The sequence below is a fragment of the Ochlerotatus camptorhynchus genome, unplaced genomic scaffold (genome assembly GCF_037179485.1).
Source record: "Ochlerotatus camptorhynchus isolate MF236.1 unplaced genomic scaffold, CSIRO-AGI_Acam_v1.1 ptg000063l, whole genome shotgun sequence".
Lineage (NCBI taxonomy): Eukaryota > Metazoa > Arthropoda > Insecta > Diptera > Culicidae > Ochlerotatus > Ochlerotatus camptorhynchus.
In genome coordinates, this window is record NW_027040553.1 from 1,847,403 (window position 1) to 1,874,890 (window position 27,488).

At 43.5% G+C, this 27,488-nt stretch overlaps 1 protein-coding gene across 2 annotated transcripts in view; it reads left to right on the forward strand.

Moving 5' to 3' along the window:
- Positions 1 to 4,065: 4,065 nt before the first annotated feature.
- Positions 4,066 to 27,488, forward strand: part of Klp98A (kinesin-like protein 98A) — a 97,933-nt gene continuing 74,510 nt past the window's right edge. For both annotated transcript variants that reach the window (XM_065216468.1, XM_065216469.1), the window contains exon 1: positions 4,066 to 5,284. In XM_065216468.1, coding sequence (XP_065072540.1) covers positions 5,238 to 5,284 — 47 coding nt within the window. In that variant the 5' untranslated portion in view covers positions 4,066 to 5,237. The remainder of the gene's footprint in view (positions 5,285 to 27,488) is intronic.

Below are 27,488 nucleotides of genomic sequence, written 5' to 3' on the forward strand. Positions count from 1 at the left end.
GCAATGATCAAATCGTCCACGTAGATGATTATGTATACCCGCCCTCGATCGTCGATCCTGGTATATAGACAGTAATCATGCCGGGAACGGGTAAAGCCGAAATCCAGTAGAAGGTCGTTTAGCTTGTTGTTCCAACAGCGGGGGCTTTGCTTGAGTCCGTACAGCGATCGATCCAGCTTGCAAACGAAGTTCGGCGGTGCTGCAACTCCTTCGGGTATGGCCATGTAGACGTCTTCTTCAAGCTCACCGTAGAGGAATGCGGTCTTCACATCGAGTTGGTGAACGTGCATCCTTCGGTGGGTTGCTACAGCAAGAACGGTTCGTATCGTGGCTAACTTTGCTACGGGGGAATATGTTTCGTTGTAGTCGACTCCGGGCTTCTGTTGGAATCCCTTCGCCACCAAGCGCGCCTTGTAACGGATCGGTTCGCCACGCTCGTCCGGCTTGATTCGGAAGACCCATTTCGATTTGAGCGGAACCACACCAGCAGGGCATCTCACCAATCGCCAAGCATGGTTGTCCGCTAGCGACTGCAGTTCCTCACGGACCGCTTGCTGCCAAAGAGCTTCGTCGGCTCGTCCAGCGATCTCCTTGTACGCCTCCGGGACATCGAAGATCGAACGCTCGGCCTCATCTCGTCCAACGGAACCGTCAAATAGTACATCGGAAACGTTATGGGGAACATCTGCAGAATGGGATTGCGCGGCAGTGAAAATTTTTCCAACCAGAAATTCTTTCAACTTACCGGGGAGTCTGCGCTCCCGTTCGCTGCGCCTCGGGGTTTCCATTTCGAGGTTTGAACCACGGTCTAGTTGTGAAGGGAGCGCTCCGGTTTCTTCAACACCGTCGTCTTCAACCTCGCCTTCTTCATCATCAGTCAGGATGTCGTCATGTTGAGCCACCAGCGGCTCATCGGGTTGAACGGACTGTTCAGGGGTTTGCACGTCTTCCTCATATTGATCCTCGAACTCGTACGGAGCAACAACCAAAGGAGTTTCGTCACGGATCTGGGTGGCAAACGGAAAACTGTTTTCATCGAACTTGACATCTCTGGCTAGGAATAACTGCTTCTTCTCTTTGTTCCACAGGCGGTAGGCGTTCGGCGCATAGCCGATCATCACAGCAGGCTTGCTTTTCGGATCCAGTTTCTTCCTCTGTGCCGTGGACACCCAAGCAAATGCTTTACAGCCGAACACACGTAGTTTACTAACGTCCGGCTTGTGACCAGTCCACATTTCCGCAGGAGTCTTCCAATCAGATACCGCGGTGGTTGGACTTCTGTTCGTCAGGTATACCGCCGCTAGAACCGCTTCATTCCACAGATTCTTCGGAGTTTGGGCTTCAATCAGCATCGCACGCACCTTTTCGACGATTGTCCGATTGAACCGTTCGGACACTCCATTCTGCTGTGGTGTGTACGCTGCGGTTGGCTCGACTTGGATCCCCTTGGAAACGTACCAATCACGCTGGTCATTGGAGCAATACTCGCGCCCTTGGTCGACAGTCAGCTTCGAAATCGAATGTCCTAGAGCGGCACTCGCCATGGCCTCGTACTCTCGAAAGTTCTGGAACACCTCGGACTTCTTCTTGATGGGATATACTACTGCAAAGTGCGTGTAATCATCAATAAAGGTGACGAAGTACCGAGAATCATCCCAAGCCGCTGGTGTAATTGGACCGCACACATCGGAGTGCACTCGTTCTAGAGGTCTTGTAGCACGGACTCTAGTACCCGTGAATGGTTCTCGGCACTGCTTTCCGAGCACACAAACATCACAAAAATCCAATTTATCTGGTTTCTCGGGAATACCTGTTACCATGCCATGCTTCGCGAGTGTCTGCAAACTCTTGCTCCCCAAATGAGCCAGTCGACGATGCCACAGGTTACCAGTCACAGCTCCACACATGTTGGCCGCCACCGTATCGACACGGAGATCGAGCTCGTAAAAATCGCCCCGCATGGGACATCTCGCAATCAGGTCACGACCTTGCTTCATGATCGCTTCCTTTTTCGTGAATGTGACATCAAGATCCGCTTTTGCCATCTTCTTCACAGATAGCAAGTTCGCTCGAAGATCTGGTACGAAGAGGACGTTCTTCAAGCTGATATAGTTACCTTCCTTGTTGACGCCGTTGATCGTGCCACTGTGCCGGGAAATCAGGGATTGATCATCCTTCGCCACGTTTATGACGACAGGGTGCTTTAGCTTCGTGAGGTCGGCGAAACAGTGCTTCACATTCACAAGGTGGTCCGAGGCTCCGGAATCCAGCTTAAAGGAAACTGCTCCCTCGTCCTTTGTTTGGGAGCATCTCCCGGTCATAAAAGCCACCGCCTTACCTCCAGCAGCAGCGTTAGCTTCAGCGCGCCCATCTGTCTTCAACTTCACACGACAGTCCTTGGCCTTGTGCCCCTTCTTCTGGCAACGGTTACACTTTCCGGTGAACTTACCAGGCTTCTGCGTCGATCCTTGGAATGCTGCAGGTTTCTCTTGGCAGGAATCCGCTGCCCGGTCGGTTTTCTTGAGCTCCTCGGCAAGAAGGCGCTCGCGAACAACATCCAGTTTTAGGTTTTCCTCACCTAGATTTTCCAGTGCCGTAACGACTCGGGAAGGGTAGCAAACAGCTGGGACACAATATCGTTCTCTTCAAGCTTCGCTCCGGCCAGCTTCAGTTGTCGGATCAACTCTTCGAAGGTTTTCAGGTGATCTTTCACAGACGAACCTTCCATCATTCGTAGCTTCGCAAGTTGCTTCCTGACGAATGTCTGCGACAAGACGGACTTCTTGGCGTAGGCGGATTCAAGGCTCATCCACATCTCCTTGGACGTCTCCTTGTCCCGCACCAAATGCAGCACATCGTCATGAACAAATGACGTCAGCAGGAACGCCGCCTTACCGTCATCTTCCTGGAACTTCGTGAGCTCGGCCGCTTCCATCGGAGGATCCTTCTTGATGATATCCAACAGCTTCACGGACTTCAGATACTTCTCCACTCGAAATTGCCAATTGTCGAAACCGGTGCCCGAGAACTGCGGAATCCCGTGGACCAAATCCTTGCGTGAGTCGCCCATAACCTCTTGATGGTTAGAAAGAACCGGAACAGCAAAGTTTAAAAGTAGAATGGATTTTATTTAACGACTAGCTTGAGTGGAGTCTTGAACAGGAATGAAAAGTTTTTCACCGTTGTTTATTTAAGAAAACTTAGGTTGCTAGGGGTGACGTTCGGTCTCCAAGGAGGTGATCAGCACACTGCGTTACCGATTTACTCCAACAGTGCCTAAGATATCGGTAATAATGGATTACCAAAAAATAACATTGAAAATGTCCTAATTTATAGTAAAATATACACACTTAATCTAGCTCGGTAAAATCTCCAACAGCTGATTACCTCGGCATTTACTTTTGCTGATATAGCAAAATATCTGTTTGTTAGCTGATATATCAGTAAAATGATATTTGTTAGCTGAGTCTCGGCAATTGTTTTACTGAACCTCAGCAAAATAAATTGCAGAACTACTCGGCTGTTCGAATCGCGACGAAAAAATTTAAGTGTGTAGCTTATTTAACGTTAAAAGTAACGTTTTTTTTTATCGGTAAGAACCGATAATTTTAGTTAATCGTAGCTTGGAGTGAATGTTGTGAATGCGACAAATTAGCGATAATCGGGTTGTTTGGATTCGAAAAACATACCGATTTTTATGAAATTTCCTCAATACCCCTAAAGAACCCAATTCTGACCGCAACACTTCAAGTTTTGATATCACTGTGCAAGACGCAGCTTTTCAAATCACATTGAAAGATTTCAATCAAATGCCTGTGTCAGCATCAGAAATCCAACTTTCTTTCTCGCTCACCCTTCAGCACCCGCGGACGACTAGTGCGAGTGGGACGAGTGAAAACAACATGCTGCCAGTTTTGTTGCATGATGGCCTCTTCCATCATCAGAAAACTGACAGCATGATCCTCTTATTCCATCGAACTGTCAAAAGGTGTTCTTTGTGTTTTCGCTCTGCTCGCGATTCGCGAGCCAAGCCATCAAAACGGTTTTCATTTTACGAAGAGAACTCGAACGCATCGGTGGGTCGCGACTAGTGCTTCTTAAAATAGTGCGGAATTTTGTTCATATTTTCTAAACATTAACCAAAAGTGCTCGTGATTTGTTTTACTAGCTAGTGAACCTACTATTTTTTACAAGTGCTAGACGACAAAATCTAGAAAAAAATACAATCGAAACTACGTGCAATTTCATTTTTCTGTGTGTTGTGTTCTTGTTTGTTATTGTTGTTCTGATCAAATCGAGAGGAGAAAGTGCAGCTATTTTGGTGCAATTACTTGGATTGTAGATTCTAATATAATAGATTCTGTTTTCGGGTGGTCCAAATTCCGCTGGTTGCTGAGGCGGATTATGATCGCGATTGCTTGCTTGCTACTACGACGCCTACTACCAACCAGATGATTACTCATCTTGGTGATACGTAAAGAATTTGGGGTTTTTTTTTGTGGGCAGTGCTAGTTGTGCCCTAGAAAATTTGTTCGCACAGCTGTGCGTGGAAAATTTATGGAGTGGAAATAGTTCGCTGTCGTGCAGATTGTCGGTAATAGCATCGACCCAAAATATAACATGCTAGCAGCGAAGGAAGAATGACATGAAATATTAAGCCTCCCCCTTCGAGGCCAGAGAGTGGTTGTGCAAAATTGAAGTGAAGAAAAAATATCGCGTTTGTGTATGCCTCCTGCACATAGTGTATAGGAAAGGGAGAAAATAAGAGTGAAGAAGAGTCCGTGTAGGAAAAAAAAAATAATGCTAATTGCTGTTACTAGTGCTGGAGCAAAAGTGTACGTATGTGCGCCGCTGGCGACGAAGCAAGCGACGGTGCAATCATAATCAATAGTCGAGTGAGATAGTTATCATCTCGAAGGAGGAGTAGGTGAATCTCCAAAGATGGCATGGAAAAGTAGGCGATGGTTGCTGCTGGTTGCTGTTATTGGATGATGTTCATGGCCGGCCTAGATATTTGCTGCTACATTTTGCAATTGCTTCAACTCGTATGACTGTCGCTGACCTATCTAGGTGCTACCTAAGAACCTCCCATCGGACGGTCCTACTACGTATTTAGTGATTTTGTAATACAGCCTCTGCTGGGCGGCTATCGAAATTGCAATCTCTGTGAGTGCAAGCGAGACTCGCTAGGTTGGAAAAGAGAGTGAGCGGCACACGCACCGGTCACGGTCATCGAGATGGCGTCACTCAAGGTAGCGGTCCGAGTGCGACCCTTCAATCAGAGGTGAGTGGAAAAGGGGGTTTGGGTGATTTGTTACAGCTGGATTGTGAAGCTTATAAATGATAGAAATGGACTGAAACAGGGTTTGGTTTTATTTTGCTACCAACGAGCAGAAAATGTATTCAACATCTGAAGCAGAAATAGTTCTTTTGGAGTAAGTAACACAAAAGTACTTCTGGAGGTGCTGTTTAACGAGTAATTTCTAGAAGAGGACTTTGGGCAAATGCATTGGAGATCTTCTTGAGCAATCCTAGCATGAAATGCGGAAGACATATGAATTTCTAAGTCATGGCCCTTTCTTGGATTTATAGCACTGGAAGAATTCCGGTGGAAACTTCTAGAGAAAAAATTCTCAGTTAAGATCATGTCAAAATCTCTCGAGGAACTCTCTAGAATAATTTCAAATTTGGGTTAGGTTTGCCAATCCCAACTCGATTCGTCGATCAGCAACTACAAGTAATCTTTAAGATGAACATCTAGAACAATTTCTGGTAGAACTCGTGCAGTTCCTGGATCCTGCATTCGAAAAACGATGAAGATTGCATTCCCTTAGCTTCCCGTGGGGGCCTCCTTTAGCACAGTCGGTAAAGGGCAGCTATAAAGCAAGCCCATGCTGGGTTCAATTCCCGGTCCGGTGTAGGAACTTTTCGGGTTGAAACATTTCTCGACATCCCTGGGCATAGAGTAAGATTGTACTGGCCACTCAATAGAGGAAGACGAAATACATGAGAGGAAGAGGTTCTAGGGAAGACAATGTTAGCCTCGTGAGTTCAGATTGATGGTGACGAGAACGAGGTGGTCGACGAGTTCGTGTATTTTGGCTCATAGGTGACCGCCGAAAATGATACCAGCATTGAAATTCAAAGACGCATTATGGCAAGCAAAGGACGCTCCGGTCGATTAAAATAACGAGACCTAGACTATGCTCGAAAGTGACCCAACTGGAACAAGAAGAAGGGTGTGCAGTGGGCAAGATGGATCAACCAAGTAGAAGCTGACCTACAGACTACGAGGCTGGCGATGTATGGTCATGGATTAAGTAGAGTGAAGATGACTTCTTCGGACAGCAGAGGACATCAAGGCCTCAGCCTGATTCGTATGGTATATATGCCAAAATTGTACTGGCTTGTGTGCTGAAAATACCTGCGAATGTCTTTGTATAACCGAGAATCTGAACTACTTGAACTGAGTTTTAAATATATCGTGGATTGGGCAAGCTTCAAAGGACCATTGAATGCTTTGAAGCCATGCAAGAACATTTGTATAAAATGGTACCAGCACCGTTGCGTGATCCAATGTTATATAAACGTTCAAGTGCAACCATAATATTTGCACGCACCGGTAGATTAATCCACATCGGCCCTGTTGGCAGGCTTTTGCTCAATCCTCGGTTAATTCTAACCTCGATAGGTAGTTTCGTTTTTTGTTTCAGCCGCCAATAGTCTCTCTTTGTAGTCACAACAAAAAATCGCAACCACATCGTCGTCGTCGTCGTCGTCGCCGGCGCCGCATCCAGCGAACCATGAAGCATTATAGGCTTCTCGCTTTGTTTATATCCTCGCGGTGGCTAGTCGCGTTGTTCAACTACCACGACCATAAAAAAACTGCTGTTACATGGAAAGTTGCTCGATTTGCAACTGCATCAACTTGGAGCTTGGTGAAGCTTGCTGGAGGTTAAAGTATCCATTAAATCAGAGCTCCCAGAAGCCTACGCTCTTTCACTAATATAACTCTACCGGAGCGAGCAAAGTGACATCAACTTTTGACATGGTTGAGTCATCAGCTGCCTTTTTTTTTGTCGCGAAATCTTTCCGCGGATGTTGCTGTTGTTGTTGCTGTTATTACCATCATGAATCAAATTGGCGACGAGGTAATTGAAAATCACGACTGATTCTCTATGGTAGTATCTTTGTGGCTGTATTTGCCGTCACCTCTGAACTCTGCTCATCGTAGAAGACGGGAAATCACCATCAACACGACCAGCGAAGCTTGTTTTGTGCTGGTAGCAAGCAGAAGGCAGAGACCATAAACTCAATTATAATCCATTATTGCCTCACTTTAGACTTGTTTTTTTGGTCGTTTCTTTGTCCGGTGTTACTTTCAATGTGGAGCGATGAAAGCCGAATCAAAATGTAGATGTGAAACTACATTTGGAAACGTGAAATTATACAACGGTTTAGAAGAGAGTACTGAATATGTAGTCTACACTTTTGATACTGTGTATAGGATCAGAATACGACACACATTTCTCTACTCGGGAAGCGGTTTTATGACTGGAACGATTGACTAGCATAAGCAGCAGTGCAATCCGAAATTGGTATACACTTTATGGTGATGCTGCGCCGTTTGTGAATGGGAAAAATCTAATCAACACAAACAATGTTATGAATGGGCGTATTAATCTGGCTATTATTTCAGAATTGGAATTACTTGGTTGGTTGGGAGCTCGTAAAATTAGGTGAATAGGCGGCATTGTCGTTGTTAATGCTGTTACCGAAATTGTTGAAATTACCGGGAATTTGACAAATAACCGGGAAACCGGGAAAAACCCAGGAATTCGACCAGGAAAAATCAATAAATCCAAACAAGAGAAAGACATAGTCTTTTGTTGAATATATCAGTAAGTATTCGACAAAAAGTGTTTGACCACCTAAAAAATCTAAAATGAATCATAAAAAACATGAATTAATCCATCTATGATGAGATCTGACACTTCTTATGTGTACCCGGAACAGATGTGCCTACTGTGGTGCTGGGCACATGATATAACCACCATTGTACTTATTTCTGGATTCTCATGTGGTTTGAGGTGTCGCATGGAGGGTTTTTGTCCAAGTCAGAAACTGGTCACCCCTCCTGGGATTCTCGGAACGTGTCCGGATGTGGGCATGGGTACTTGCTATAACCACCATTGCACTTGTTTTTGGATTATCATGTCATTTGAAGTGTCGCATGATGGATTTTGTCCAATTCAAACTGGTCACCCCTCCTGGGGTTCTCGGAAAATGTCCGGATGTGGACATGGGTACTTGCTATAACCACAATTGCACTTGTTTTCCGATTATCATGTGATTTGAGGTGTCGCATGGTGGATTTTGGTTCAAGTCAGAAACTGGTCACCCCTCCTAGGGTTCTCGGAACATGTCCGGATATTGTCCAATGTGGCCATGGGTACTTAATATAACCACCATTGTACTTGTTTCTGGATTCTCATGTGATTTGAGGTGTCACATGATGGATTTTGGTCCAAGTCAGAAACTGGCCAGTTCCCCTGGAGTTCTCGGAACCTGTTCGGATTGTCCAATGAGGCCATGGGTACTTGATATTACCATCATTCCACTTGTTTTTGGATTCTTATGTGATTTGAGGTGTCGAATGATGGATTTTGGTTCAAGTCAGAAACTGGCCAGTGCCCCTGGGGTTCTCGGAACCTGTTCGGATGTGTCCAGTGTGGCCATGGGTACTTGATATAACCACCATTGCACTTGTTTTTTAATTCTCATGTGATTTGAGGTGTCGAATGATGGATTTTGGTTCAAGTCAGAAACTGGTCATCCTTCCTGGAGTTCTCGGAACATGTCCAGATGTTGTCCAGTGTGACCATGGGTACTTGCTATAACCACCATTGCGCTTGTTTTTGGATTCTCATGTGATTTGAGGTGTCGAATGATGGATTTTGGTTCAATTCAGAAACTGGCCAGTTCCCCTGGGGTTCTCGGAACCTGTTCGGATTGTCCAATGTGGCCATGGGTACTTGATATTACCATCATTCCACTTGTTTTTGGATTCTTATGTGATTTGAGGTGTCGAATGATGGATTTTGGTTCAAGTCAGAAACTGGCCAGTGCCCCTGGGGTTCTCGGAACCTGTTCGGATTGTCCAATGTGGCCATGGGTACTTGATATAACCACCATTGCACTTGGTTTTCGATTCTAATGTGATTTGAGGTGTCGAATGATGGATTTTGGTTCAAGTCATAAACTGGCCAGTGCCCCTGGGGTTCTCGGAACCTGTTCGGATTGTCCAATGTGGCCATGGGTACTTGATATAACCACCATTGCACTTGGTTTTCGATTCTAATGTGATTTGAGGTGTCGAATGATGGATTTTGGTTCAAGTCAGAAACTGGCCAGTTCCCCTGGGTACTCGTAACATGTCCGGATTGTCCAATGTGGCCATGTGTACTTGATATAACCACCATTGCACTTGTTTTTGGATTCTTATGTGATTTGAGGTGTCGAATGATGGATTTTGGTTCAATTCAGAAACTGGCCAGTTTCCCTGGGGTTCTCGGAACCTGTTCGGATTGTCCAATGTGGCCATGGGTACTTGATATTACCATCATTCCACTTGTTTTTGGATTCTTATGTGATTTGAGGTGTCGAATGATGGATTTTGGTTCAAGTCAGAAACTGGCCAGTGCCCCTGGGGTTCTCGGAACCTGTTCGGATTGTCCAATGTGGCCATGGGTACTTGATATAACCACCATTGCACTTGGTTTTCGATTCTAATGTGATTTGAGGTGTCGAATGATGGATTTTGGTTCAAGTCATAAACTGGCCAGTGCCCCTGGGGTTCTCGGAACCTGTTCGGATTGTCCAATGTGGCCATGGGTACTTGATATAACCACCATTGCACTTGGTTTTCGATTCTAATGTGATTTGAGGTGTCGCATGATGGATTTTGGTCCAAGTCAGATACTGGCCACTTCGCCTGGGGTACTCGTAACATGTCCGGATGTGTCCAATGTGGCCATGGGTACTTCATACAACCACCATTGCACTTGTTTTTGGATTCTCATGTGATTTGAGGTGTCGCATGATGGATTTTGGTCCAAGTGAGATACTGGTCACCCCTCCTGGGGTTTTCGGAACGATCCGTACTCAGCGGAATTTGTTTAGGCCATATCAGCGGAACCAGTTGACCGATTTAGAAATTAACAACTAACATACAGGCATTTCCCGACCTCGTCGAGCTAAGTCCCATGGTATTAATCCCACAGAATTGGATTTTGGCTCAGAATCCTCATGCAATTTTTCTTAAACTTACCAGAAAACTCTCCTCGTAATGACCTGTAGAACATCAAGATCCGAACCTCTGCATAACCTATCAGATTCCAAAATGCTTTAGCATTAAAACTACATATCCCGCATGAAATTATTAGGTTCCACGAAGCTTTTTGGGTTCACAGATTTAGTCGAGACATCGTACAATACCTCGTTGAATCTGTAGAACTTCAAGATCTGAACTCCAGGACGATTTGGAGAACGGAACATATTTTGTTAATACAGATTCTTATCTCACTTGATGTGACGAGGTCCCCCCGGAGCTTTCTGGATTCGTATAATACATCTGGACATCATTCACGACTTTGTTGAGCCTGTAGAACATCATGACCCAAATCCCCGGGATAACTTGGAGTCCCCAAAATATTTTGCCAGTACAGCTACATATCCCGCATGATTGTATGGGGCTGCAAGAAGCTTGTTGGGTTTTCCAATCAGGTCGAGATTCTTACAATACCTCGTTGAATCTGTAGAACTTCAAGATCTGAACTCCAGGACAATTTGGGGAATGGATATAATTTTGGTAACATCTTCATATGCCTCACATGATGTTATGGGGCTCTAGGATGCGGGTTGAGTAAAAAACACCTACTGATACATTGTACAAGACATCGTTGAGTCTGTATGACTTGAAGAGCTAAACTTCAGGATTATTTGTAGGACCAGAGACATTTTGACAACACAACAGGTAATTTGTAGGTGTAGGGGTCATATATGATCCCGTGGGATCGAATCGGTTAAGGCAAGTGCGAAGTTCTAATTGAGACAAAATAACCTTGAACCATGAAAAACTAATCGAGATTTACCAATCTGGAGACGTTTGACAATGGCACCTGCCTTCTAAAGGCACTCTATCGCCGTCTGGTGCATGAATTCTGATTTGACCTACTCATAATTAAAAATTTCTTATAAATCGAAACAATTTTGCTGGCCATCAACCTTCTAATCGAGCTGTAAAGATGTCAAACGGTACACTAGTGTCACCTGGTGAGAGAACTCTCTAAACCATCCGATAGGTCTAGTCTAGTGAGGGTCTAGTATAAGAGAAGAGTGGATTCAAAACAAACTGCCTTGGCAACCTATGCCTAGGTGATTTCTAGCAACACTGCCAATGCAATCAAGATAGGCGCTGCTCGATTGGCTCTGGCTTTGACAGTTCGTTTGGCTCAAGACCAGTCAGTCCGCTCCTCTGTTATACTAGACCCTCTCTAGTCAAGTCCATTTGAACAACTTGGTTGAGGACAACAACCTTTTACCTTTTCTAGAAGTCAAGTTAAGCAAGCGCTGCGTGGTGAGTAAATTAACCATTTCCATACATGCTAAAGATTCAAAACTACCAAGCCCCATACATTGCAGAAGCGGCTTCCATTGGTTAATTTTCAACTGAACTGGAATTTGCTCAAGGAGAACAGGGCACTCGGTGCGTCCTTGCAAAACATCTGCAATTAGCAATGCCCTTGCTGTATCTCTTCGGACCGACAGGGGCTCCAGATGGATCAGTTGCAAACGACTTTCGTAGCTAGGCAATCGGAAGGGATCCGTCCACGGCAGTTTACGTAGCGCATATCTAAGGAACCCTTCGCTGAACAGACTCAACTCTTTCGACACCGTTGTTGTAGTGGGGAGTCCGGACAACCGAGCAGTATTCTAATGTGGAGCGAGACAAGGACCAGTACAACGGCTTAAGGCAGTAGATATCCGTGAAGTCTTTGGCAATCCCTAAGATAAACCCTAGAATTCTGGAAGCTTTGTCGGTGGCTGACGCGCTCAATTTCAGTGCCTAGTAAAACATACTTGAACATAATAGTCTCTTTCTTGCGCGAAAAAGAGATAACCGAGCATTTGGACGGGTTAACCTCCATACGATTCAGAATACACCAATCAGGAAAAGCATTCAGCTGACGTTGAAGGAAGCAACAGTCTTCAATTGAGTGAAATCGAAGGAAGAGTTTAAGGTCATCTGCGGTAAGTTAATCGTGATCCCTCAATTACCAGATTCACGTCGTTGAAGTAAATCAGGAAAACCAGCGATCCCAGGTGACTACCCTGGGATATGCCGGACGCGGCAGCGAACATACGGGACTGGTGATCACCAACGACAACAGTAAGATAGCGATCGGTGAGGTATGACTGAAATCATAGCAAAAGGCAGCCGTTGATACCAAGCCTGTCCAGTTTTGCGATTGATATGCGGTGATTCAATTTATCGAAGGCAGCAGATAAGTCAGCCACGGTAGTTGCAAACGTCCTGTTTGTTGCCCTTCTTGTGTACTGGAAACATGTGTGCTAGCTTCCAACAGGATGGGAAAACGCCGACGTTGACGGACCGTTGAAAAACGTGCAGCAGTGGATACAACAAACTGACCAAGTGCGTTTTGAGAAATGCCGATGGAATTCCGTCAGGACCCGAATTGTACGACGACTTGAGTTTCGAGAAAGCCCTGGAAAACATCTCGTCATTCATATCAATTCTGCTCATGGTTTGACCAGAGAGTGGTACGTAACTGACAGCCAGTCGGGCATGGTCGTCACTCAGTCTCTCGCCCATGAAGACACTAGAAAAAATGTCAGAAAGCAGCTGACAGCTTCATGACGTTGTTCGTTGACAAACTTCCAAAACTGCTTGGGACGTGACTTAAGCTTTCTCTGCAATCCACGTCGATACTGAAGAAAGCACCGTTTCGCAACTCGTTTGTATTTGTGATTGATCCTGACATAGTGACGTTGAAGGGATAGTGTGCGGTGCTTGGTGAATTTCCTAAGAGCTGCTCTCTTTCTGGATTTCAGTCGACGAAATTCGCTCGTATGCCATGGTGGATGGGTCGTATGATGATGAATCTTTTTCGGAACGTGTCTGTCAATGACATATGCCAAGACATTGGAAATAGTTTGAGCGGCAAACTCAATGTCAACGGTGTCCAATAAGTCGTCTCAATCTAAACTGGAGAGGCAGGTGAAATATTAAAATCATGCATCAGCTTAGTAGTTAACGTCACCAGTAGCGGCGGGTGGTGCCGATCCAGTCTCACCAGAGGAGTGGGGGCCTCGCATAAGAAAGGAGCTATGTCCTGGGCGGTCACAAAACAAAGATCCAAACTGCAGTTGTTCTGGTTAATAACATGATTGATTTGAGAAAGAGTGGTTGAGCTGTTGCCGCATTGACGGTGTGAGAAAGGAATGGCTGATCTGATCAGACTAGTACAATTTATACACAGATACTAGTGCATTGCACCCGATCTATTTGCTATGGTCGGTACGTTTTAAGTTTGTTCGCAGGTTAAAATTAAGATAGTCTAAGTGTTTTGGTATCTGAAACTGATGTCCGTGCTAGGGATTTGCTATCGGCTAGTCTGTCTGCACTTGATAGTCATGGCAAGTAAGCACTGAATTGGTTGATTTTGGCCATAAAGTGCTGTCAGTAGTGGTGTAATCAAAACTGACAGCTTACGGTCATGCATTGCCGTAACTTTTTATTGCATAGTGACATCTGCTGCAGAACTCAAGCAAGTTTCCATTCCAATTGACGTGATCATCGGCATCAAGCTTAGATTCAACAATCAGATCGTCGAGAAGTCTATAAAAAAAAAACAAATAACTGACAGCATTATCACAGAAACAATATTGAGCCAAATTTGATACCATAATCCAGTGGCGTTTCCTTAACCTCAATCTACATGTGCACCAACTCTCAAAACTTAATCAATTATCAAAATATTGCTTGTAATGGATAGCTATTCCAACCTACAATTCAAGGCAAGTATGTTCGTGTCATACCCAGTTCCGTTCTTCATTCGTCCGTTGCTTCCAGCGCCTCACCGCCTCAAGAGCAACAACCGGTTGGTTCGACTGAAAATCGGATCTGGGTGTACTACCAAAATGTACGAGGTATTCGGATTTGATGATCTATTCCTGGCTGCTGCTGATTGCGAGTATGACGTTATCATCTTGATTGAAACCGGACGGATGCTTTGGCGGCGTGCTGATAGCTGTGACGCAAGGTTATGTCAGCTCATTTGCGATTGCCAGACACGGTACTAGACTGGAACAAGTTTGTGTATCACTGGGCTTACACCCGACCGAAGTCGCGACGTCGAAGTTATGGAAGCGCATATTGCCTCAGTCGAAGAGTTGTGCGACAAGGCATCTGGCGATGATAAGATTCTTGATTGTGGCGATTATAATCAGCCTCGTCTTCAGTGGGGAATCGATGACACATCGTTGAGCTCAGTTTCGAAGTTATTCGAGTTAGTCATCATGGAGCCCCTGCTCTCTCATTGTAAGCAGTATCTAAGTAGTGATCAACACGGCTTCGTTTCCGGTCGTTCTACTACCACTAATCTACTTTGTCTGACATCGTATGTCACGGAAAGCATGACAGAACGGACTCAAACAGACGTAATTTACACCGACTTGTCGGCTGCATTCGATAAACTGAACCATGCACTTGCGATTGCTAAGTTAGATAGACTCGGGGTAAATGGCAACCTCCTGCGATGGTTTCGCTCTTATCTCAGTGATTGCCAGCTGATGGTAACCGTTGGCAAATGTCAGTCTGCTACTTACCCAGCCACGTCAGGGATATCTCAAGGAAGTCACCTAGGCCCGTTGATTTTCCTGTTGTACTTTAACGACGTGAATTTGGTCGTCGAAGGCCCTCGTCTATCGTATGCAGATGATCTTAAAATCTATATCCGGATCCGTACTATCGATGACTGTCACTTCCTCTAATTCCAGCTCGAAGCGTTTGCTAACTGGTGCAACTTGAACCGAATGGAGGTCAACCCGATCATGTTCAATTATGTACTTCAGGAAATAACTATCAGCCGTGTCAACCACGTAAAAGACCTGGGAGTTATTCTGGATTCCCAGTTAGCGTATAAGCAACACATCTCGTTCATTGTCGACAAGGCGTCAAGATCCTTGGGATTCATTTTCAGGATTGCAAAGAATTTTTTCCGATATATATTGTCTCAAATCGCTATACTGTTCCCTGGTGCGGTCCACCCTGGAATATTGCTCTGCAGTATGGAACCCAAGCTATAACAATGGTGCTGAAAGAGTTGAGTCCGTTCAGCGTCGATTTCTTCGATTTGCTCTGAGGAAGCTGCCTTGAAGAAACCCTTTTCGTCCGCCCAGTTATGAAAGTCGATGTCAACTGATTGATCTGGAGCTTCTACGTACTCGGAGAGACACTTCGCGGGCCCTGCTCATCGCGGATAGTTTACAGAGTAGAATTGATTGTTCTACAACCCTGAGAAGATCAACGTGAACGTCCAACCCCGAGCGCTGTGAAATAACGCTATGTTAAGATTGCCTCAGCATCGCACTAACTAAAGCATGAACGGTGCTATAGACGGCCTTCAACGTGTGTTCAATCGACTTTCTTCAGTGTTCGATTTCAACCTGACACGAGAGATGCTACGCCGGCGCTTTTCCCGTATTTTCTCTGACGCAGTAAACCGTTGAATGACCATGTATTTTATTGTATTGTGTATTCTAGTAAGCTGGACTATGTATTTTAATGTTATTCACTTGAACATCATTGAGGCTACACTGTTGATGTAAACTAATAAATAAATGACAACAGGGTCTACCTCACCGAAACAGCAAGTATTGCTCTCGTTGATGGAATGGATTTCATTAATCTCAGTCAACACAATACAGTCCAAAATGAACTTGGCTGGGGCTTCTAGAGTTCAAGAAAATTGATTATGTCCCATTACTGCAGTATCTTTTTGATCAAGACTGGGCCGATGTGTTTGAATGGCGTTTCGGTAGCATTATTCAACATTGGTTGAAATCATATGTTGGAGTACTCCTCAGCTTAGAATGCTGAAGCGTGAGCGTAACGCAGTCCAGAGAAAACTACGTCGTCACAGAACAGCTGACACGGAGCGTGACTTCAAGCGTGCCAGTATCGCTTACATTAAACTTAACAGTGCGTTGTACTAATCTCACGTTCTCAGAGTCCAGTGGAATTTGCGGCGTAACCCCCGAAATTTTTGGAGCTTTGCAAAGGACAGCAAAAGGAAAGATTCGAGTATACCGTCCGACATGCTACTCGATGGGAAAGAGTCCACTTATCTTAGCGAAGCGTGTGAGATGTTTGCTAAACACTTTGCATCTGTCTTCGATACAAATTTGACAAGTGACGTTGAAGCTGAATCTGCTGCCTCTGATACGCCTAGTGACTTAGTGGAACTGAGCACATTCGAAGTAACTCGGGATATGGTACTTTCAGCAGCAAGGAGACTGAACACCTCACTCTCTCCTGGTCCAGATGGAATTCCGGCAGAACCTTTAGCAGCCATATTTAATGCATCCTTTGAGCACGAAAAATTCCCAACATTGTGGAAGCAGTCGTATATATTTTCCCGTTTTCAAAGCTGGCAATAAACGGGATATTAAGAACTATCGAGGTATCACCGGTCTTTCGGCAGCGTCCAAACTGTTTGAGATCATCTTGAGCGAATTTGTCCTGAATCGCTCGAGGAACTACATTTCAACTGACCAGCGTGGATTTATTCCCGGTAGATCGGTAGCTACTAACCTTTTGGATTTCACCAGTACATGCATCACCGCGATGGAGGATAAGGCACAAGTCGTCGTGATAGGGTAAATGTTGGCTTCGGCACCCATTGACTGTTTTCGGCAACCAAAATTTGAACGTTAATTTCACTATGTTTTCCCATCAACGCACTTCCCTGAATGTGTCCAAACGATTGTTTAGCCTTTCAGCTTCAATCTGATTATATTTGAACGATCGAGCAATCCAGTAATGCTACATTTTTCTTCAAATAAAGCATACGCACTACAAAATGAGGTTGATTTCGAGTTGCCGATAATAGAACAGCTGGTTAACACGAAGTTCTAATGGGAAGGTTGCCGAAGAAAAAGAGACTGCCGACAATAGTCACACTCACCTGAGAAGTTTGGAGCGTTGTAAAAACGCTTTCAAAACGTTTTGAAAAATTCTGTCGATTGGAATGGATAGAGAAGCAAGCAGCAGATGAATGTAAACAAACAGACACATCATATATGTGCGTGACGCTGAGAAAATGCTAGTAGAAGTGCAGACGCTGCTTAGATTGACGAGAATACGTAAATTCCCCTATATACTAATTTGAAAGTCACATTCGACTAAATCGACCAGAAGGTTTTTGTTATGCAAGCTTACCCGACTAGGAGCGTCTTAGCAACTTAGGTCGTGGTTACATTCCTACTTGACTGGACGAACTCTTCGAGTACGACTAGGATCTTGTGTCTTTTCTACGTTTACCAGCATCTCTGGAGTACCTCAGAGAAGTAGCCTGGGTTCACTTTTGTTTACGTTGTTCTTCAACGATGTAGCAGCTTTGTTGGGAGTTAAATGCAAACTCGTTTATGCAGATGATCTTAAGCTATACGTCATAGTTCACTCGATTGAGGATTGTCATCGTCTTCAAGCTCTGCTAGATTTGTTTGTGGATTGGTGCCGTCGCAATAAGCTCGTCATAAGCGTTCCAAAGTGTGCAGTGATGACGTTGAGTTCAATCCTTTACGACTACTACATTGACAATGTAACGCTTCGCAGAGTAGAACGTACGACAGATCTTGGTGTTCTTTTGGACCCTTCAATCTTCACTATTCCTCGATCATCTCTACGGCGAATCGTCAACTGGGATTTATTTCGAAGATTGCACCAGATTTCAAAGATCCTCACTGCTTGAAGACACTATATTGCTCTTTAGTTCGGCCTATCCTCGAGAATGCATCTGCGGTTTGGTCTCCATATGAGCTAGTGTGGAATCTCCGAATAGAACGTGTTCAGAAAAGATTTTTGAGGTTGACTTTGCGCAAAATGCAACAAGCCTTATTTGTAGCGAAACTTTTAAGTGGCGATGTGGACTGCCCTCAACTGCTTTCACAATTGAACTTCCGTGTTCCTCAAAGGATGTTACGGCAATCATCCTTACTACAACCAAGATTCCATCGGACTGCATATGGATACCATGAGCCAATGTCTGCGATGATTCGGGCATTCTCCGCTGTGGAGGAAGCATTTGAATTCGGAGAAACATCGAACCCATTTCGAAACCGATTGAGAAGAAGAGAAATTTATTCATTTATTACAATAAATAAATGAATAGATATCGAGTAAACTAGAAGATTAAGTGTATTTTTCAACCGATTCGAGTATGAATATGGCATTAAATCTGGTTTTGAAAGTTGGTGCACAGGAAAAAAGTAAGGTTACGTGACGCCACTGCCACAATCCTACATTTCAAAGAGCGTCGGATTTGTTGATAGTACGTCCAAACAAACAACCCGTACTGTTTACCATTTGTAGAACAATCAAACGTAAACAATGGTTCTAAACGCACATTTCCCGAGAATCAAAACAACATCCAAGGTTGTTTCGCCTCTTTCAATTGTTGGTCTAGATTGAACTAGTAAAACTGCAGGAAACAAATTCCTCAGCGGCGACCGATGAGTCACATCATAGCTTTCTTCAATGATTTCGTCATTGTCCGTGAACGGTCGTAAATGTAAACAAGCCGTCACCAACTTGCACCGCCACTGCGCGGACAGTTAAAAGAGAACTCAGTTGATTACTTACGTATGATGGTCCGACAGAAACAACGACAAATCAAGCCATGTAAAAGAGAAGAGAATGGTAATGAAGGTTATAAATAGGAAACTTTTCCGGTTTTGTGTGATCGGCTCAATTAGACTCGAGATGAGGTTTGTATTTTACGCTGATAGTACGTGGCTGCTGTGATCTCAGTTACTTTGCATAATTGTTTACTAGGAGCAATGAACCAATGTGGCGGAATTCTCACGCCCAATTTTTCAAAATGGCATGTTGGATATTTATAAATAAAACAGCATGAAAACGGTTCACCTGATCGAAATTACGTCTGAGACAAATTTGAGCACGGCCAATGAGAACGACCCAAATTTGAGTGTAGTTTACTCATAATCGCCAAAAGTGCAGGAACTCAGCGAAGAGTAAATTTTGCCACATGTTTTCCTGAGGAAAACCTCAAAAATCTGTCGGAAAATGAGGAAGATTGACGATAATTTCACTCAGTCTAGGAGTCAATAGACTGAGTGAATCCAATCTTTACTTTTCTCATAATCGGGAATTCTTCCTGGTAAAACCTGGTAAACAATGAGGCATATTTACTCATCGCTGAGTTCTTGTACTTTATGTGATTTATGAGTTAACGAAACTCAAATTTGGGTTGTTCACGTTGGCCGTGTAGGTAACTGAATTGCCTTTTCGGAATGAAATACAGACTGAAAAAAATCACTTTTTTTTTTCTAATGCGTTTGTTAGAACATAGATGCTGTAGCTTTCCGGAGCCGATATTCATTGTTTAGATCATAAAATTACTTAAAACTAACGTTAGTAAAGCGGGACCGATTACTCGCGGCTATGTCGAGGTTAGAGTTAACAAATTGTAACAAATGGATGGCAGGGTAGGAATTGAGAACACAAGGTTTGGAACAAATTTTCTTCGAAAATAAAAAAAAATCTGTTAAAAACATAAACTAGAAAAGTACATATTTTAAGATTTTGAAACTTTCGTTTATTTGAAAGCTTAACAAAAATGCAAACTCTGCTAAAATGGACACAATGGACATTTAAAAATTGACCAACATCGTAGAACATGAACTATTTATTCAGAAAACATATGTTCTAGTCCAGAAAATTGTTTCCGGTGTACAAATCAAATAAATAGGGGAAATAGATGTAATGTCGGCCTAAATACCTCTAACTTGGGCCCATACATAAATTCAGCAATCGACTAAATTTTTAATAGCGACCAAATATATCCATCAGTGCCGCCCCAATGACGCGTTCATCTAGATAACATTTTACAAACTGTGTTAAGGAGCTGTGTCGAGACGCTGATGCCAACCCCTGGGGTGATGCATAACGAGTCGTGATGGCGAAGATCAGAGGTCCAACGATGCCCGCTGAAATGTGCCCAGAGAAGCTGAAAGTCATCGTGGAATGACTTTTCCCGAAGCATGACCCAACGACCTGGCCACCTACACCGTACGGATAGGTAGAGGAAGATAACGTTGAAGTCACCAACGAGGGACTCGTAGCAGTGGATTGAAGGTGAAGAAAGCTCCCGGTCAGGATGGAATCCCCAACGGGGCGTTGAAAGCGGCGATTCAGGCGTCCCCGGACATGTTCAGGATGGTGCTGCAGAATTGCCTGGACGAGGGTCACTTCCCTGACAGGTGGAAGATACAGAAGCTAGTGTTGCTGCCGAGCACGGATTGTCGGAGAGGCAGTTTGAATTCCGAAAAGGGAGACCAACGGTTGATGCAATTCGGACAGTGGTCGAGAGAGCCGAGAAGGTGTCCAATATACTGATGCAAATTTTGACATTTTCGCTCCACAGTGCTCAAACGGTTCCAAATCGGGTCCTGATTAGTCTCCCAACATTTGAACTCTTTTGATAAGAAACTGACTTGGCACAAACCTTTTGAAGTTTATATGGAGATTACTATAGGAAATCCAAACTATTTGTTCATTGTCTTCTTACCTTTTTCCATATTGCACTGTTCAAAAATTCAAAAACTATAATTATGGAAAAATTTCTCAACTTCAACTTAGCCGAATATAGTTGTTGAGCCAAACGTCAAATAAAATAGTTATTAATTGTTTGAGAGATTGACAATCTTTTGGCATGATCAAGCAGCTGTTTTGTGAGCAACACTGTATCTTGCAGTGTGACATAGTAGCCTTGATTTTTGTGCTCTATTCCAAGCGTCAGAAACACCAATGTTGCCTGCTGAACAGTTGATTGAGCATAATCATAAGACATTAGTGGCTTGAATTAAAGGGTGTCCACGATGAAATTGCCACACACAAAATTGATTCGCAAAATTCGAGTTTTCATCCGATTGCCATCACATTTTCAGGGATTGAGAAATAACTATCAAACTTCATTTTACCATTTTACTCGTATTTTATTTACAGTCCATACGCAAATGCCCGCACCTTGGCCTTAACCCCGGCCATAAGATTCTGCACAACCTGTGAATCAACCGTTTTTTGCATTTAAACCCATACTTTCTTCAGTTCCTCGACTGTCTTCACTACCTTAGGTCGTTTAAGAAGGTGCTGCTTCATAATCGCCCTGTACTTCTCGATGGGGCGGAGCTCCGGAGTGTTGGGAGGGTTGAACATTTTCGGCACGAAATTGACCTTATTGTCCGTATACCACTTCAGCACGTCCTTGGAGTACTGGCATGAGGCCAAATCCGGCCAGAAGATTGTTGGGACGTTGTGGGCCTTCAGGAGAGGAAGCAGCCGCTTCTGGAGGCACTCTTTTATGTACACCTGTCCGTTCATCGTGTCCTGGGTCACGAAAGGTGCACTCCGCTTCCCGCACGTGCAGATGGCTTGCCAAACCAGGAATTTCTTCGCAAATTTGGACATCTTCTGAGTGCGGACATGCTCCGGAACGCTGAACTTATCCTTGGCCGTGAAAAACAGGTTGCCGGGGATCTGTTTGAAGTCGGCCTTCACATATGTTTCGTCGTCCATGATGCAGCATTCAACTTTCGTCAGCATGTTGAGGTACAACTTCCTGGCACGGGTTTTGGCGGACTTGTTCTGCTTCTCGTCGCGATTAGGGGCTTTTTGTACCTTGAACGTTCGAAGCCCAGCCTTAGTTTTGGCTTTCTGGACAAAACTTCGGCTTAGGTGCAGCTTCTTAGCCACATCCCTAACGGAGGCGTTCGGATTTCGGTTGAAGGCCCCAACTACGCGGTTGTGATTTTTGGTGTTGTACGGAATACTTTTTCCTTCACTTCTGGGCTTCCGATCGGTGGTCAACCGTTCCTCGAACCGCTTAATCACTCGCGACACCGTGGAATTCGCGATTCCCAACGTTTTAGCGATGGAACGATGCGAGAGATCCTTGTTCTCGTGATGAATGCGCAAGATTTTATCACGCACGATCTGTTCTTTCGACTCCATTTCCGCGAGTTTTGATTACAGGACTTTAAAACTTGCAGGATGTAAATAATGCACTATGAACTAAATCCACCCAAATTTTCATTAAATTCTACCCAACGGTTAAAAAGTTAGAGCAATTTCATAGTGTGGCAATTTAATCGTGGACACCCTTTACTGATAAGTTTTGATGCTTCCATTATATTGAAAAGTGGTTTTGGACAAAGTTGTAGCTGAGAAAATTTGCTACGAGCTCAGTTATCATTTTTTAAAGTAGAACGATATGGTAAATTGTTAGATGGATATGAACGAAACATTTGGTTTTCCTATAGTAATTTCCATATAAACTTCAAATGGTTTGTGCCAAGTCAGTTTCTTATCGAATGAGTTCAAATTTTGGGAGACTAATCAGGACCCGATTTGGAACCGTTTGAGCATTGTGGAGCGAAAATGTCAAAATTTGCATCAGTTTAGTGTCCAAACACACGCGAAGAGGAGATCGATATTGCGCCGTGATAACGATCGATGTCAAGAATACTGCGAGGCCATCGCCGAAGCGCTGCATAGAATTAGGGTCCCTGACTACCTGTGCAGGATTATGAGAAGTTATTTCTATAATCGGGTTCTGGTTTACGAGACAGACATGGGACAGAGTTCGATTAGGATCACAGCGGGAGTTCCACAAGGCTCCATCCTTGATCCAACGCTTTGGAACGGGATGTACAACGACGTGTTAACGCTGAAGTTGCCCAAAGGAGTTGAGATCGTTAACTTTGCGGACGACGTCGTCTTAACGGTAACAGGTGAGACGCTGGCAGAGGTGGAAATGATTGTTAACTGGATCCAAGGAGCGAAGCTGCAAACAGCCCACCATAAAACAGAAATGCTATTGGTCAGTAACTGTAAAGCGGTGCAGCGTGCAGAAATCACCGTCGGGGAGCACGTTATAGCCTCGAAGCGCGTGTTGAAATACCTGGGTGTGATGATCGATGACCGGCTAAACTTCAACAGCCACGTCGAATATGCCTGTGAATATGCTGAACAACTCTAGTCTTCTGGCCAGGTATGGAGGTCCCGCCTGGGTTGCAGCGCTATAAACGAAGCAGAACCAAAGGAATCTGAGCAATACGTTCCGGCTCATTGCCGCGCGAGTTGTGAGTGCGTACAGAACTATCTCGTCAGAAGCAGTATGCGTTATCGCCGGAATGATCCCTATCAGCATAACCCTGGCAGAGGACAGTGAGTGCTACAGGTGGAGATAAGCCGGACGAGTACGGAAAGTAGTAAGAGCGGAGTCGTTCACTTAGTGGCAATAGGAGTGGAACACGGTGGAGAACGGTAGATGGACACATACCGATTATTACGACCTGGGTGAACAGAAAACCCGGAGAAGTCAACTTCCACCTAACGCAGTTCCTGTCTGGCCACGGCTGCTTCAGGAAGTGCCTGCTTCGGGGTTCGGACACGCAGCGTCACCCCTCTGTCCGGAGTGTGGCAACGTGGATGAAACGCCGGAGCATGTGGTCTTCGACTTCCTTAACGTAGAGAATGTCGTCGATGAAATGTGTCGATAGGAGGGGATGCCGTCATCAGAGCAGTCACGCAGATTATGCAGCGTAAATGGGGAGCAGAGCGCAGCGATATAGCAATGCCAGCTAGCGCTGAGAGTATGAGAAGTGCATGAGCACAGCCCCCCTCCCCAAATAGTCGCTTCACAGTGGTCCCGGGAGATCCCAGGCAGAAGAGATAGTAAGGAATGGCTTTTAGTGGAGCTGCACTAGGCAACGAGTGGATACCACACCGTGCCAACTTCACTACAGGCTAGGCTTTTGAAGCTTTCCACCTTACTAAAAAGATAGATAGATAGATAGATCGATAGATAGGTAGATCGATAGATAGATAGATCGATAGATAGATAGATCGATAGATAGGTAGATCGATAGATGGATAGATCGATCGATATATAGATAGAACGATATATAGATCGATCGATAGATGGATAGATCGATATATAGATAGATCGATAGAGAGATCGATAGATGAATAGATAGATCGATAGATGAATAGATAGATCGATCGATAGATAGATAGATCGATAGATATATATATATATATATATATATACACTCAGGTCTTTTTTTACACGGGGGATACGTACCGTGTAAAAAAAAACCTACGAGATTTTGATTTTTCGCATGTTTAAATGTTTTTAAAAAATCGGATTTTGATGCCATTTGTAATTAAAGCATGATATGGTCCATATTTTAAAAATTTCTGTATTTACACCAAAAATTGTTATTTTTTTTAAGTATGCCATTCGATTACCTATAGCTTGAAACGGATAATGTGGTTGGAAGCAAGTCGATAGGTTGTATCGTTGTCGAGAAATCGTTAAAAACGTACCGTGTTAATCGTGGAAAGCCGTGTAAAAAAAACCGTGTAAAAAAAAACCGCGTAAAAAAAAACCGTGTATAAAAAGACTTCAGTGTATATATATTTATATCGATGGATAGATAGATCGATAGATAGATAGATGGATAGATCGAGAGATAAATAGATGGATAGATCGATAGATATATATATCGATAGATAGATCGATATATAGATCGATAGATAAATAGATCGATAAATAGATAGATCGATAAATAGATAGATGGATCGATAGATCGATCGATTGATAGATAGATCGATAGATAGATCGATAGATAGATCGATAGATAGATCGATAGATAGATCGATAGATAGATCGATAGATAGATCGATAGATAGATCGATAGATAGATCGATATATAGATCGATAGATAGATTGATAAATAGATAGATAGATTGATAGATCGATAGATAGATAGATAGATCGATAGACAGATAGATCGATAGATAGATAGATCAATAGATAGATAGATCGATAGACAGATATATCGATAAATAGATAGATCGATAAATAGATAGATGGATCAATAGATCGATCGATTGATAGATAGATCGATAGATAGATCGATAGATAGATCGATAGATAGATCGATAGATAGATCGATAGATAGATCGATAGATGGATAGATAGATAGATCGATAGATAGATAGATAGATCGATAGATATACACAGTCATTCCATAGCAAAATGATATAGTGGTAATGTGTAGTTTTTTTTCCTGATCGCAAAATATTAGACCCGTATTTTTTTTTATTTTGTCATTAGGGTGACCATTTCTATGTGAGGGCGATCCGAAAAATCGAAAAGTAGATAGCTCGATAGATAGACAGATAGATAGATCCCCGTTTTAGTTAAATTTGCTTTCCACTACTGGTCGAACGTTTTCAATCGAGCAAACAAAAAAAAAAACAACCCAAACAGATCGTTTCACGTAGATTTCCAAAGAATGAACTCGCCAGAGCGGTCCATTATCGATTCCGGCCAGACAGCGGTGGCGGTACTTGGTGGCTGCGCTTGCACGTAACCGATGATGATCGTAAATATCGCCAATGGCTACCCACCAGTGCGCAGTGGGGTCTCTAATTGCATAATTTCCTCTTTACAGCTACTTCGGCACAGTTTTAGTTGTTTTTCTTGTTGTTGTTGTTATTTTGCACAGCTTTGCTCGTGTTTCGTTCTTCTAGTTCAACCCTTGCTGCGCGCAGGCTGGAATCAAGCAGACAGAAGCAGCCAGCTGCGGCCAGGAATTCTCGTCCAACGACCATACAACTCCGGTTCGTACATATCAATTTCCGACACGAGAAGGTTTATTGCATGTCTTTAAACACATATGGTTCCATGCTTTCGATGATATCGGAACATATTTTATATACGTTCTTCATTTCGTTTCATTTGAAGTAATAATATATAAGAAGGATCATATACGTTTTGAGGAAGAATTCCGTTTGACGGTCATTGGCTTCATGTTTGGCTGGTCAAGCGTTTCAATTGGGTTTACTGTTTTCTAGATGGGTATTTCGTTTCGAATCGGATCAAGCCTTAAAGGACAAGGGCGTGGTTCTCACTTATTCACTTAAGTATCCAGGGTACCATCAGTGGGGCAAGGGGGCAACGTGGGCGTCTGCTCGTTTTGGCTTCAACCTGGCCCAGGGTTAAATTCCTATCGACTATATTTTCGCACAGAAAGCGAGACGCAGCTTGTGGGTGGCACAGTTTTGTATTGTTTGGGATATTGCTGTTTTCTGGCTAATTACCGGATATATTTCAAGTTTATAGCATGAGATCATAAGATAAGAATAAATATACTATCCACTCCAATGTATAGAAAGTAAAATTTGGCAAAACAGTGACATTTTTCCCGTCATACACAAGCTTGTAGAAGTAAGTCATGTGAGCTACGGTGAATCTACACACCAAGTTAAAATCGCTGAAAATCAGCAGCATTTTGGTGATTAAACTTGATTAAAGATCAGTACACTTTCCAGCAAAATAATGTTGCTGAATCTTCCAGTAATTCTTATTTTATAACTCCTTTTTTATTGTCTTTTATTCCTGTGGGTGGATTATGCTTTTTAAACATAAAACAAACTAAAATCGATTGTCTATTTATTTGAAAATTACGTGTTTATTCAAAACATTGCTTTTAAACGCTTCCAGGACTGGTAGCCGGTAATTTTTTTTAGTGATCAGCTCACTATTTTCAAGACAGTCAATAAAAAGTCGCTTTTTGACGTAGGATTACGTCTTTCTTCCACATATTGGGGGCGCAAATAAAAAAAAACAAAATCGACCGCGTTACGAAAAGTGGTTAGGTTTTGACCACTTATAACTCTGTCAATAGCGGATGGATTTTAATTCTAAACAAGCCAATCGATTGGAAATTTTTATACGAATCTGCTAAAATGACCACTTTATCAATTTTTAATAGGTGGAGAAAATTACACAAATGTCCAACTGTTGCAATGGTGATCAAAATTATCACCGATTGCCTGCAAAAAGCGCTTTCCCTAACACAGATTTCGCCGAACGGTGCTTATTCAATAACCGTGTGTGGTGGTGGTCGTCATAAGCTGCTTATGACTAAGTGTAGCTGCTTATCTAGCAAGTGTAATGTTTACTAATTCTAAAGTTGCATGGCCTCGAGACTCTTTTGAACCATTCAAATCTCCCGGTTTGGATGGAGTTTATCCAATTTTAATTCAAATGTGTAAAACAGTATTGATTCCGGCCTAGGAAAGTTTACTT